General features: G+C 43.7%; 1 protein-coding gene across 1 annotated transcript in view; it reads left to right on the top strand.

Annotated features, from left to right (window-relative positions):
* Window positions 1-1906: 1906 nt before the first annotated feature.
* Window positions 1907-12948, top strand: part of CHORDC1 (cysteine and histidine rich domain containing 1) — a 38213-nt gene continuing 27171 nt past the window's right edge. Inside the window, exon 1 of the mRNA XM_053307489.1 lies at window positions 1907-2152. Within this exon, the coding sequence (XP_053163464.1) occupies window positions 2089-2152 (64 nt within the window). The 5' untranslated portion in view covers window positions 1907-2088. The remainder of the gene's footprint in view (window positions 2153-12948) is intronic.

Raw genomic sequence — 12948 nt, 5'->3', positions numbered from 1 at the left:
ATTGTTTTTAAATTTTTAAAAATAAAATCAAAACATCTCTAGCCCCTTCAGGGGGCTTCCTGTAGGCTGCAGGGAGGGTGGTCCACAAAGGTTCCCCCTCCCCCACCGGCCTTTTAATGAACCGCTGTGGCCTGGGGAAATGCTTGTATTTGGCCCGTTTGGACCTCTATAAGTGCGCATCGTGGCCATTTTGGCTGCCGCCACACATGTATAAATGGCCGTGAGCAGTGAAATGACCCAGGGCCTCACAGAGGTCATTTGTGCATGCACAGCGGCCATTCCCCACCCCCCACAACCCCAAAACTCAAACTCTCTGGAGGGAGAGAAAGGGGAAAATGTCCTGTGTCCTATCGGGCAGCCAGGGCTGTCTGAAATAACAAACAATATAGTACCAGCGGAGATTTGAAGCAGCAACCTTCTGCTTTTCCCCAACTGCATTTCCCCACTGCGCCACTTAAGGTGACTTTGGTTCAAATTCGTGTTGCCATGTTCAAGCTTCCTGAATCTGGGTGGCCAGATTTGCATATTATGCAAATTATTATTATTATTATTATTATTATTAATAATTCGATTTCTATGCCGCCCTTCCAAAAATGGCTCAGGGCGGTTTACAAAGAGAAATAAAACAAATAAGATGGCTCCCTGTCCCCAAAGGGCTCACATTCTAAAAAGAAACTTAAGACACACACCAGCAACAGTCACTGGAAGTACTGTGCTGGGGGTGGATAGGGCCAGTTACTCTCCCCCTGCTAAATAAAGAGCATCACCATGGTAAAGGGTGCCTCTTTGCCAAGTTAGCAGGGGCAACTAATTAGCACTTTATTTATTTATTTATTTATTTATTTAGTTGACAGTTTTGTATACTTTCCCCTCCTTCTCTGCCCTCCCATGTGATCGGATCCAGAGTAAAATCTGGGCAGTGCATTTGAAATCAGTGTAAATCCAGGTGGAATTTAGCAGCTGGGTGGATGAGCCAAAATCCAGGGGCTACCCTAAATTCTGGGGGACATAGCAACCTTAGTCCAAATCGGTTCCCACTTACCACTCAAACATTCATGTGTCCACCACCATCTTGAATCAGGATGGATGACATCATTACAAACTGCGCCCTTGAGCTGTCCCTTTATGTCCCTACAGCTGTAGCAAATTTGGTTCTAATTGGTTAGACCAGGGTTTCTCAACGTGTGCGTCCCCAGATGTTATTGGACTTCAACTCCCATAATCCCCAGCCCCAGTGGCCTTTGGTTGGGAATTATGGGAGTTGAAGTCCAATTACATCTGAGGACCCACACATTGAGATTCCATGGGTTAGACGGTTCACAAGTTAGCCCACTTGTGCCTCAAACGTTTATGCATCCGTCATCTTGAATCAAAGTGGGTGACATCATCACAAACTACGCCGTTGAAGTGTCCCTATGTGTCACTCACTACAACTTTGGTCGAGATTGGTTGGATTGTCCATAAGTTAGCCCACTTACACTTCAAATGTTCACGTGTCCACCATCTTCAATTGGGGTGGATAGATGGCATTATAGGGAGGTGTCCCTACAACTGTACTCAATTTGGTTCATATCGGTCCAAGCATTGCGAAGTTGATGGGTCACACACACACACACACACACACACACACACACACACACACACACACACACACACAAAATGCGGGGGCCTCTCAGGTCCCAAAGTGCAAAATGAAAGGTCTATGCAATACGACCCTACGCATCAGTCTAGCCGTTAAGTCTATGTGCACACCCGCGACCTCCAGCCGCACCATCCCGCCCCGCCCAACTCTCCCTTTCCCGTCTTCAGAGGACAATCCAGCCTCCGTAGGCGCTTCCTTCCTTAGCCCTCACACCTCTCTCTCCCCATTGGTCACGGCTGAAAGCCTTGCGCCTGCGCTCTGAGGGCCTCGGGCCCGAAGCTTCGTGAACCTTCCCGACCGCTCCGCGCTCGGCTCTTTCCGGAGCGGGGAGGGGGCGGAGCCTCCCCGCTGCGCTTCCTCTCGCGCCCTCTTTTCCTGTCAAGAAGCGGCTCCTTCGCCGGTTGCTCCGTCAGTGGTTTCCCTCAGGCGGGACTGGCTTCGTTTCCATGGCTCAGCTGTGCTACAACCGGGGCTGCGGGCAGCGCTTCGACCCCGAGGCCAACACAGAGGGTGAGGAGGGCAGGGCTGGACTGGGGTTGGGGGTAGCTGGGGTAGTGGTGGGGGAGGTGGAGGTGGGGGTGGTGGAGTGGGGGGAAGGGCAGGGAGGAGCTGAGAGGAAGGAGTGGGGTGTGGGAGGAGGGATGCAGCATGGCCTGAATTGGCACGTTAACATTAGAAGAGCTACTGCTGTCGATAGTTCATCTCCAGTTATGGTGAATAGTGAACAAATAATGCTCATAGTGATTATTGAATAATGGATAATATTGCTGTTTCTGTTTGACTCTCTGCTGGGTGACAGGCTAAGTTACCCATGAGTAGTCCTATTGAAACTGATGGGAAAGGGAGTTGGGGCTGGCCAGGGTGAAGGCAGAATCAAAGGTTTGGAGGGTATGTCGTGGCCCAGAGGTAGGCAGCCTCAGCTCTCCAGCTGTTGTTGAACTGCAACTCCCATCACCCCCAGCCAAAATTTAATGTGGCTGGGGATGATGGGAGTTGCAGTTCAGTGATGGCTGGAGAGTCAAAGTTGCCTGCTCATGTACTGTAGCCCATCAAATCCAACTCCTGGCTCAGAGTAGAAAATCCAGAGCTAGAGCATTCCCAATAGATAACTGTTCAGCTTCTTTTTGAAGACTTCCAGCAAGGGAGAGTCCACCACAGTTCCTTTGTTGAGAAGAATTATCTCCTTATTTTCAACTGAAATCTGCCCACTGTAACTTCAGCATATTGGATTTGCTGCTGCCCTTTGTGGGCAGCAGCGAAACAACCTTCTATGTGACAAAACAGCAGCTTTTAGAAAAATGCTCTCATGTTCCCCATCAAGCTTCTGTTTTCTTTGCTAAATATACCTGGTTCCTTCAAGCCTTCTCGATAGGTCTTGTTTTGCAGATCTCTGACAAACTTTGTCTTTCTATGAAGCCTTCCCATGTGTCTCTGTTCTTTACAGTGTGCTGTACTGCAGATGAGGTTTGTTTAAGAATGGAGTAAAGTGGAACTATTGCTTCTCATGGTTTCCAAGAGGCTGCCTGAAATGACATTAGTTAGCTTTTTTTGCAGCTGCAACACACTGCTGATTCATGTTCAGCTTGTGATTGGCTGTGATCCTGAGATGCTTCTCATATGCACTTCTGTCAAGCCAGGTATACCCATCCAGTACCTATTCACTTTATATTTTTAGCTCAAGTCAAACTTGGCATTTGTTTCAGTTGTTTTATTTTAATTTTGTTTTAATTTTTTTTTAGTTCCAGCACATTTTATCAAAATATTAACTTTACTCCTGAAGTGTTAGCTATTCCTCCATGTCATCTGCAGATTTGAGGAGGATTCTCTCAGCCCTTCATCCAAGTCACTGACAAATGTTGAAGACTACCGTGCTCAGGACAGGGCCCCATGAAACCTCCCTCCAGTTTGAGTCATTGATCAGCACTCTTTGACTGTGGTTTTCCAGCTGGGTGTGAATCCATCTGACAATACTGTTGTCTAGCCCACATTTGAGGAGTGTGCTAACCAAAATATTGTGGGGAACTTTGTGAAATGCATTGCTGGAACTTGCATGCATTACATCCATAGCATCCCCATAATTCACTAAGTTAGTAACCCAATCAAAAAGGGTGACTGTTCCCAACTTTAACATCCATTTCCAGTCTTCAAACCCTCTGGGTGGAGGGACAGATCCCCTTCTCCCATTGCCATCCATCTCTCTCTTATCCCAAGACCTTGAGAGCTGGGTTGCTGCAAAGAAAATGTTACACATGACCTGAATGGAAATCTAAAGGTGCCTGCCTGAACTGATTTATGGTGCAATATGACCTAGATAATACTGTACAGTAAAATTTCTAATGCATCTCGTCTGTCTGCCTTCTCTTTTTGCCCCTCACCCCCTCTGTTAAATATGTTTTGTTCCTGGATCTATCTTTTTGAACTAACTTTATGGTAACATTTGAGCAAAATCTGACACCTTGATGTCTGAGCTGCAAGGATCAGGTTTTCCCAATTTCCCCCCAAATAAAAACCAATGGCGCAGATACAATTTCGTCTACCAACTGTCCTGCTGTATTGCTATGGATCAAGAAGCACGTGTCCCTCTCCGTTTTGCTCAGGTTGAAAGGAATGGCCTATGTTTTTTTATTTTTAAGAATGTTTATATAGTGCTTTACAGCAAAAAGTTCAGAAAGTGGTTTACAGAGCAAAAGGAATTATAAGACTGTCCCTAGAGTACTTGCAATTCTAAAAAAGGGGGGCATAAGGAAGACACTGGCAAATAACCATTTGGAGGAACTCTGTGCTTTTATCTGGAACATCATCCTGATATTTCTGAGGCTGTAGAATTGTTTCTGAAGGCTTCCAGTTTCTGTAAACGATGATGGAGAAGATTGAGCGCGAGTTGTTTTGGCTCCTCTTACTGCAGATATTATTTCAGGCTTGTTTAGGAACATGATGTTGTGTTGCAACAAGCTAATAGTGGTCTTGAGTTACAAATGACATCTTGGGCAATGGGCCTCAGTTGTGCTCATGATAATTAATGTTTATATAAAAAGTGAAGTGCTTGCTGAAGTTGAAATATGTTTCATTCTGGTATCTTAAAATTACTATGATTCACTGGGGCACTTTAAGCACAATGAACCTAAGTGTTGATCTTTTTGTCGTCATCATCATCATCCTTCATCAACATAAAAACACACATCTCTGTCCTGACAAGCTTAATATCTTAAATTTAGACCAGAGTAGAGAGAACAATGGAGAGCAGGAAAGGCAAGGGCAATAAACCAGCTAAGAGAGGGAGTGATAGAAGAAAGAAAGGCAACAAAGGATTGCAAGTAAATGCAGTTATGTGTATTTGAACTCTGCTTTGGTTGTGGATGAGAACTAAAGGAGTTTTGGAATAGGTGGATTTGGCGTGTGGAGAAGTGGCACGCTTTCCAGAGAGATGGGGAAAGACTACAGGTATATAAATCAGCTGGCAAAGCGAGCAGAAGACTTTCAGGCAGGACTAGATGGCATGGAGTGTGCCCTATGAGCATGTGCAATGATGTACAAAAATAATGATGGCCATCATTAAGTTAGACTGCATGTCTCAATTCAAGTCCTTTTCTGAAAAACTATTTTACTTAGACACATATCACATAGTCAGATGGATGGGTCTATATTTGGGCACACTTGCACTCAAGCTCCAGCCCTGAATTAGTGTGTGGTTGGGAGCTGTTCAGTGCTATTAAGTAGGGCTATTGCCCAATTTTTATTTTTTTTTAAAAAAACTTGACAACATCCCAAATGCCAGGGAGCCCAAGGTGCCTAGAAATGTAAGTGTAATGCCTAAACTAGGCATCACTAGTGGTAGAGCTGTTTAATAAAATATTTATTTGCCCGAAACAGCCCTGTTTCTCTTCTAAATATATAGTGGTTAGAGTGCTGGACTAGGACCGGGGAAACCAGAGTTCAAATCCCCATTCAGCCATGAGACTTGCTGGGTGACTCTGGGCCAGTCACTTCTCTCTCAGCCTAACCTACTTCACAGGGTTGTTGTGAAAGAGAAACTTAAGTATGTAGTACACAGCTCTGGGATCCTTGAAGGAAGAGCGGGATATAAATGTAAAAATAACAACAACAACAACAACAACTTGTGAAGAATGTAAAAAGACCCTTTACTATCAGTTTACTTGCTTACAATACCTGTCACTAAATCCAGTGAATTTACCATGTGTCCACTGGATCCTAAATTTTTTGGCTGGTTTGTAGATCTAAAATAAATGTGTGGAGGCTTTTTTTAGTCTACTGATTTGCTAAACATCAAAGGGAACAAATTGAGGTGAAAGCCTGGGGTGGAATTACTTCTTCTTTTTACTATAAGGCCAGAGATGGAAAAATGGGAAGTTCTGAAAAAATGGAAAAACCTCTTGTGAAATATTTTTTCTCTAGGAAACATTCATAAAATGTTTTACAAGGAACAATTTTAAAGCATTATTTCATGCCCACTGCTTTTTCAAAATGCTGTCTAAACACTGCAATGTAAAGATGCTTTATGTAAGACTATGAAAGATATGAGCTATTGTACAGATTAGAACTGTATTTAACATAGAGGTCTCTATAATTCTCACATCCCAGATATATTTCGATCTTTGCACTGTCATATTTGGAATGTGCTTCCCACTGAAATAAGAGGCTCCCTGATCTTTGACAACTCTTAAAGGCAGTTAAGACACATCTGTTCAACCAGGCTTTGAATTAGACTTACAGTTTTTAACATTGTATTCATTCTAAATTATTTTAATGTGTTAACATTTTAATTTCTATTGTTTTATTGTGAATGGCTCAGAGAATTATGTTTTGGGCAGTATATAAATATGTTAAATAAATAAACAAAATATTTCCTAGAGCAACATACAGACCTAGGGCCTTTATTTGATTATTAATTGTTTCCTGCTTTCCTCTTACCTACCTTCCATTTTAATCTGGAGAGTGGTTGTACTGTCCTGATTTGGCCCCTATTCTCTCAACTCAAAGAAATGTGACCAATTTTTTTCATCTATAGGGAAACACTGTAAGTGGTCTGTTACTTACCTGCTTGTGTGGAGAGAGCAAAAATGTCAAAAGGGGCAGATGCTGCAAAAGGCTTGTGGGTAGGAAAGCTTCAGGTGAAACCTTGTTCAGATATTATTACTCCAGTTGTAACAGCTTGCAGGTTGCTCTCTAGCACTACAGTTTTAATTACCGTTTGGTATATTTAAGGACCGTTAAAGTAGAACTGCCTTCGTTTTATCTTAGGAATATGATGAATATTTATATACCACTTTTCAACAAAAGTTCCCAAAGCATTTTACATAGATATAAACAAAATGGTTTCCTGTCCTCAAAGTGCTCACAATCCAGAAAAGAAACGCAAGATAGACCTCAACCCAGAAACAGCCACTGGAGGGATGCTGTGCTTAGGCTGGATAGTGCCAGTTGCTCTCTCCCTGCTCAATAAAGAGAACTGCCACTTTAAAAAGGTGCCTTTTTGCTCAGTCAGCAGGGGTTATTGAGGACCAGAATGATCAGCCATCTTCCTCTACATTACAAACCTATAAGAACACATACATATATACACATACTGGTACATTTATTTTATTCAGCCCCTGCTAAATAAAAGAGCCCCTGCCAAGAGCCCACTGTTACGGTGGTGGTTCTTTCCTATTGAGCAAGGGAAGAACAACTTTCCCTCTTCAGCCTAGTCTAGTGCAGCATTGTCATACTCTTATTCATTTTATCTTAGGAAAGAAAAATTGTATGTGATAAGCTGTACAGTTAATTTTGCATTAAAATACAAAGATAACTTTGAATATGATACAAAAATCAGTATTGTACGTATTTCAATTTTCTCCCAAATGTCTGTTTTCTGGGGAGAAACAAACAAAAACCAAAAACGGTGGTTTTCCATGGCTTCAAAATTTCTGGGAATTTTACATCTAGAGATGTCAGAAGAAAACACTTCTGAAGGAAATCTTCCATTGCCTTATATACAGCTTGTTGAGCTGCATGTCGAGGAGGGATGTGGGCTTGCTGTCTGCATAGCATTCACCACTCCACTACTCCTAGTGAAGGTTTGTGAGCTTCCATGCCAATAATGCTTTGTATCACCACTGCTGTGTCTGACTCCCATAATTCCTAATTCCTACTACATCAATGGTGACATGGAGGTGTTGGCGTAGAGCCTCCTACACCTTTGCTAGGAGTGGCAACAAAGTAGTGAGTGACGCACAGCCAGCAAGCCTGCACCCCTCTTGGGTGTGCAACTTGCAGTGCTATAAGTAATTTCTTGTTTTTAGATGTTTATTTTGGTACAGTCATTCCTCACCAACTGCGAGGGTTCCATTCCGGCAAAACCTCGCCATTGGCAAACTCGCAGTTGGAGAGCAATTGAAATCAATAGGAAATGGGGTTAGGAAAACTGCAGTTGTGAGAAGACCAAAAAAATCAAAGAAAAAATACAAGAAAAAGCCAAAAAATAAACCCTGAATCCCTTAAAGTCATCAAGAATAAGCAAGAGTGAGCAAATTGAACCTCTGGAAACTTTTGAACCCCCCCCAAATCACTCAAAGGCACTTTTGAACTTCAAAAAGCCACTCAAAGTCACTTTAAATCACAAAGAGTTGAAGGGATCAGCAAGAGAGGAATGAGCTGATTGAACTTCTGAACCCCCCAAAATTGAAGAACCCCCCAGATCACTAAAAAATCTTGCCAGACCATGGATACTTGGGTCGTGGTTGGCGAGATGGGTCACAGTTTCCCAGTTGTTGATACTCAAAACTACGATTGGGAAATGGCGAGGGATGACTGTATTTTTATAGCGCCCAATATATTGGGCAATATGTTGCTTCAAACACCATTTTAGAATAATGTTCTTTTATCTGAGAGAGGTGGGGATTGGGGAATGCCTCTTCTTAGAGTCTACCTCTTGCAGTTCTTGTAAGTTCCTACATTAAAGATGGTGCCTAGCTAATCAGGACAGCTTAGTAGATAAAAAAGATTTTGAATGATTAAGCATTGCAGTCATATTATGAAGAAATATAATTGTCTTTGGCAAGATGTTATGGTGCTTGGCACCTCTGAGGCTCCTTTTAAACATAAGATTACTTGCATGACACCTATGATTTGTTGGTAGTTTTCTCTAGGTAGGTGTGTCCGTAATAACTCAGATGTTCTAGCACAGGCGTTAAATACCAAATAGCATACTTTTCACTCCACAAAGTTCAGGACTAATGTCAGTAGTGTATTTGGTCCTGTTTTTAAAACCCTGATTGAACTGATTTATGCCACATTAAATGCTCTGCCACTACAGCTGAACAGACACAATGCTCAATGACTAAAATAAAAACATGCCGAACTCTGAAGCCACTCATTCTGTGTTAACTACCGTATTTTTCGGACCATAAGACGCACTCCCCCCCAAAAAAGTGGGGGGGAAATGAGGGTGTGTCTTATGGTCCGAATGCTGTCCCCCGCCGCCCCCCCCCCCACCTGATTAGGGGCCAAATCGGCCCAAGCTAACCGCCGCCGACCACCAGGATTAGGGGCCAAATCGGCCCAAGCTACGGTAACTGCCGCCGCCCGCCCGCCCGCCCTCCCAGCTGCCCAGTCCTAACCTTCTAAGCCTGATCAGGGACCCATACCGGTAACTGGAGAAGGAGAGAGGAGCTCGCAAGCAGAGCTCCTCTCTCTCCAAAGCCTTGGCCCGAACTGGCGCTTTGGCCGCAAAGGACGCCTCAGCGTCCCTTGCGGCCAAAGCGCCAGTTCGGTCCAAGACTTTGGAGAGAGAGGAGCTCTGCTTGCGAGCTCCTCTCTCCTTCTCCAGTTACCGGTATGGGTCCCTGATCGGGCTTAGAAGGTTAGGACTGGGCAGCTGGGAGGGTGGGCGGGGGCGGTCGGCGACGGGGGCAGCGGCAGTTACCGTAGCTTGGGCCGATTCGGCCCCTAATCCGGGCTGGCGGCGGGGGCGGCCGCGGCAGCAGTTAGCTTGGGCCGATTTGGCCCCTAATCAGGTGGGGGCGGGGTGGCGGGAGACAGCATTCGGACCATAAGACTGGGTGCGTCTTATGGTCCGGTGCGTCTTATGGTCTGAAAAATATGGTCGGTGTCTGCTGTGCTGTCAGCTTCTGATGACTGCATTTTTCTTATTTGAGACAAATATATAATTGAACAGAAGTTTAAGCTACTTGTAGATTTATACTTTCAGTTGGTAGGAATGAAGTTATCAAAGTAACTGGAAAATGGCTATAACTAAATGGCTTGGGTCCAAGGTATTTAATAGAGCACCTTCTTCTTCAGGACCTGTGAGGGTTTGGGGGGAAAGGTTAAAATTTGTTTAAAATTGCCCACTTCCCCATTTCTTTTGTGGTTTGGATGGTAGGTATCACCTATCATGCCCTACCACACAACCCACTTTGGTGTCCCTAGGAACTACCCATGAGGAACAGTGGGTAGTGTTTCAGTGTTTTGAGGTAGTGAACAGGGTTTTGAATTTCCCCACTGTACCCTATGGCCAGAACAAGCTGCACTCAGAGTGCACTGCACAGAAGTTTTGCATTGCCATTTGCAATGCATTTTGCAACCCTGCCTTGAAAAACACTTCAGAAGCACACAGTTCCTCCCAACACAGAACACACATTTCAAACAGTTAAAAAATGGCCAAAAAGGAATCACTGATCCAGAACCACTACCCGCCACAGTGCCTGTTCTGCAGTACCATCATGGGCACAAGTTGCTCTCTCACATACAGTAATGACTCCTTACTTCCTAGCATTGCAACAGCTGCCACCCTGAGCTATTTTTGGAAGGGCGGTATAGAAATCGAATAAATGGAATGAATGAATGCCACAGCAGCACCCTTAGCCGCAAGCATAGCCTAGAGCAACTTCATACACATTTTGATTGTGTACAAGACCTTGCAGTGTAGATTGCAGAGCAGAGCAGTGAGTGAAGCACAAGTTAGTTTCAATGCCAGACATGGAGCTCATCACAGCAGTTACCAAGAAATATTATACACACACAACTCTGCCACTGTCAATTTCTCACCACAACACTATCTCACAAAGAGATACCACAACTCAAGGAAGGTTCAAGGCAGGCACCCAAGTTCTGCCTTGGTCACTCTGAGATCCAGCAAAATCAGATGATTATAGCAGCAATAGCACAGCATACAGGTGAAACTCGGAAAATTAGAATATCGTGCAAAAGTCCATTAATTTCAGTAATGCAAATTAAAAGGTGAAACATATATGAGACAGACGCATTACATGCAAAGTGAGATAAGTCAAGCCTTAATTTGTTATAATTGTGATGATCATGGCGTACAGCTCGTGAAAACCCCAAATCCACAAGAATAGAACAATATCGGACCTCTGAAAAGTATAAGCATGCATATGTATTCAGTACTTGGTTTGGGCCCCTTTTGCAGCAATTACTGCCTCAATGCGGCGTGGCATGGATGCTATCAGCCTGTGGCACTGATGAGGTATTATGGAAGACCAGGATGCTTCATTAGCGGCCTTCAGCAATTCTGCATTGCTTGGTCTCATGTCTCTCATCCTTCTCTTGGCAATGCCCCATAGATTCTCTATCGGGTCAGGTCAGGCGAGTTTGCTGGCCAATCAAGCACAGTACACTGTATACTTTTCAGAGGTCCAATATTGTTCTATTCTTCAATCCTTGTCTTCTTGGTTCCATGTAATATTCTAATTTTCTGGGATTGTGGATTTGGGGTTTTCATGAGCTGTACGCCATGATCATCACAATTATAACAAATGAAGGCTTGACTTATCTCGCTTTGCATGTAATGCGTCTGTCTCATATATCAGTTTCACCTTTTAATTTGCATTACTGAAATTAATGGACTTTTGCACGATATTCTAATTTTCTGAGTTTCACCTGTATTATACTCAGTGCTGAGAAAAGAAAACCACCTACCTACCTCCAATCCTGATGTATCTTCTTCTTCAAGAGGCACAGTATAAGGGTTCTCTTGCTCTCTCAGTCCCTTCTGAATATGTTTTGAAATTCCCTCTTTTTGTGTCCCCCCTCCCTCCGCCCATCCAATGGGGGCACAGTAGCCCATGACAAAACTTGATAACAAGCAAAGCAAGGAGCTAACAAGCCAGTTGGAAGCCATTGCCAGAAAACCAATCGGAAAGGGAAAAACAGACCTCCAAAATGGTATGCGTAACGTTGAAATGTTTTGATCAAAACAGGGATGGTTCTGCTCCAAGCTTGAAACAAGCCCTTTATTTAAATGGTGTTTTGTTTTGAGCTCGAAACAGCCTATTTCATGTCATAATGTTCCGCTGTCAAAATGTTCTGTATATCCCTACCATTTTCTTCTTCTCCTTTCCCTCACTTTTCTTTCTCTGACTCCACCCCACACACTCTCTACAGGATCCCCACTGGGTCAAACTTCTCAACAACAAAACATAAGAGATTGCTAGATAGAATACAACATATATGTATTGTTTGAATGAAACTTTATTGTGTAAAGTATCTTACTGATAAAGCAGAGTTGACAAAATCTCCCATGAAGATTGGAGGATGACAGCATGGCTAAGGGGTACCGTCAAGGAAGCCATAAAAGGGAAGAAGACTTCCTTCCAAAATTGGAAGGCCTGTCCAAACGAAGAGAACAGAAAGGAACACAAACTCTGGCAAATGAAATGCAAGGTGACAATAAGCGAGGCAAAAAGAGAGTTTTTAGAAGCAGGGGTAAGCAGCGATGTGGCCAAATTTGCAGATGATACCAAACTCTTCCAGGTAGTGAAATCCAAAACTGATTGTGAGCAGCTCTTAAAGGATCTCTCCAAACTGGGGGAGTGGGCGACAAAATGGCAAATGCGGTTCAATGTTAGCAAGCGTAAAGTGATGCACATTGGGACGAAAACCCCAACTTCAAGTATATGCTGATGGGATCCGAGCTGTCGGTGACGGACCAGGAGAGGGATCTTGGGGTTGTGGTGGACAGCTCGTTGAAAGTGTCGACTCAATGTGCGGCAGATGTGAAAAAGGCCGATTCCATGCTAGGGATCATTAGAAAGGGGATTGAAAATAAAACTGCTAATATTATAATGCGTACAGTTATTATATTATACTGCGTACAATTCTGGTCACCACATCTTAAAAAGGATATTGTTGAACTGGAGAAGGTACAGAAGAGAGCAACCAAGATGATCAGGGGCCTAGAGCACCTTTCTTATGAGGCAAGACTACAACACCTGGGGCTTTTTAGTTTAGAAAAAAGACGACTGCGGGGAGACATGATAGAGGTCTATAAAATCATGCATGGTGTGGAG

The sequence above is a fragment of the Hemicordylus capensis genome, chromosome 3 (genome assembly GCF_027244095.1).
Source record: "Hemicordylus capensis ecotype Gifberg chromosome 3, rHemCap1.1.pri, whole genome shotgun sequence".
Lineage (NCBI taxonomy): Eukaryota > Metazoa > Chordata > Lepidosauria > Squamata > Cordylidae > Hemicordylus > Hemicordylus capensis.
This window is presented reverse-complemented; position numbering and strand designations above follow the sequence as displayed.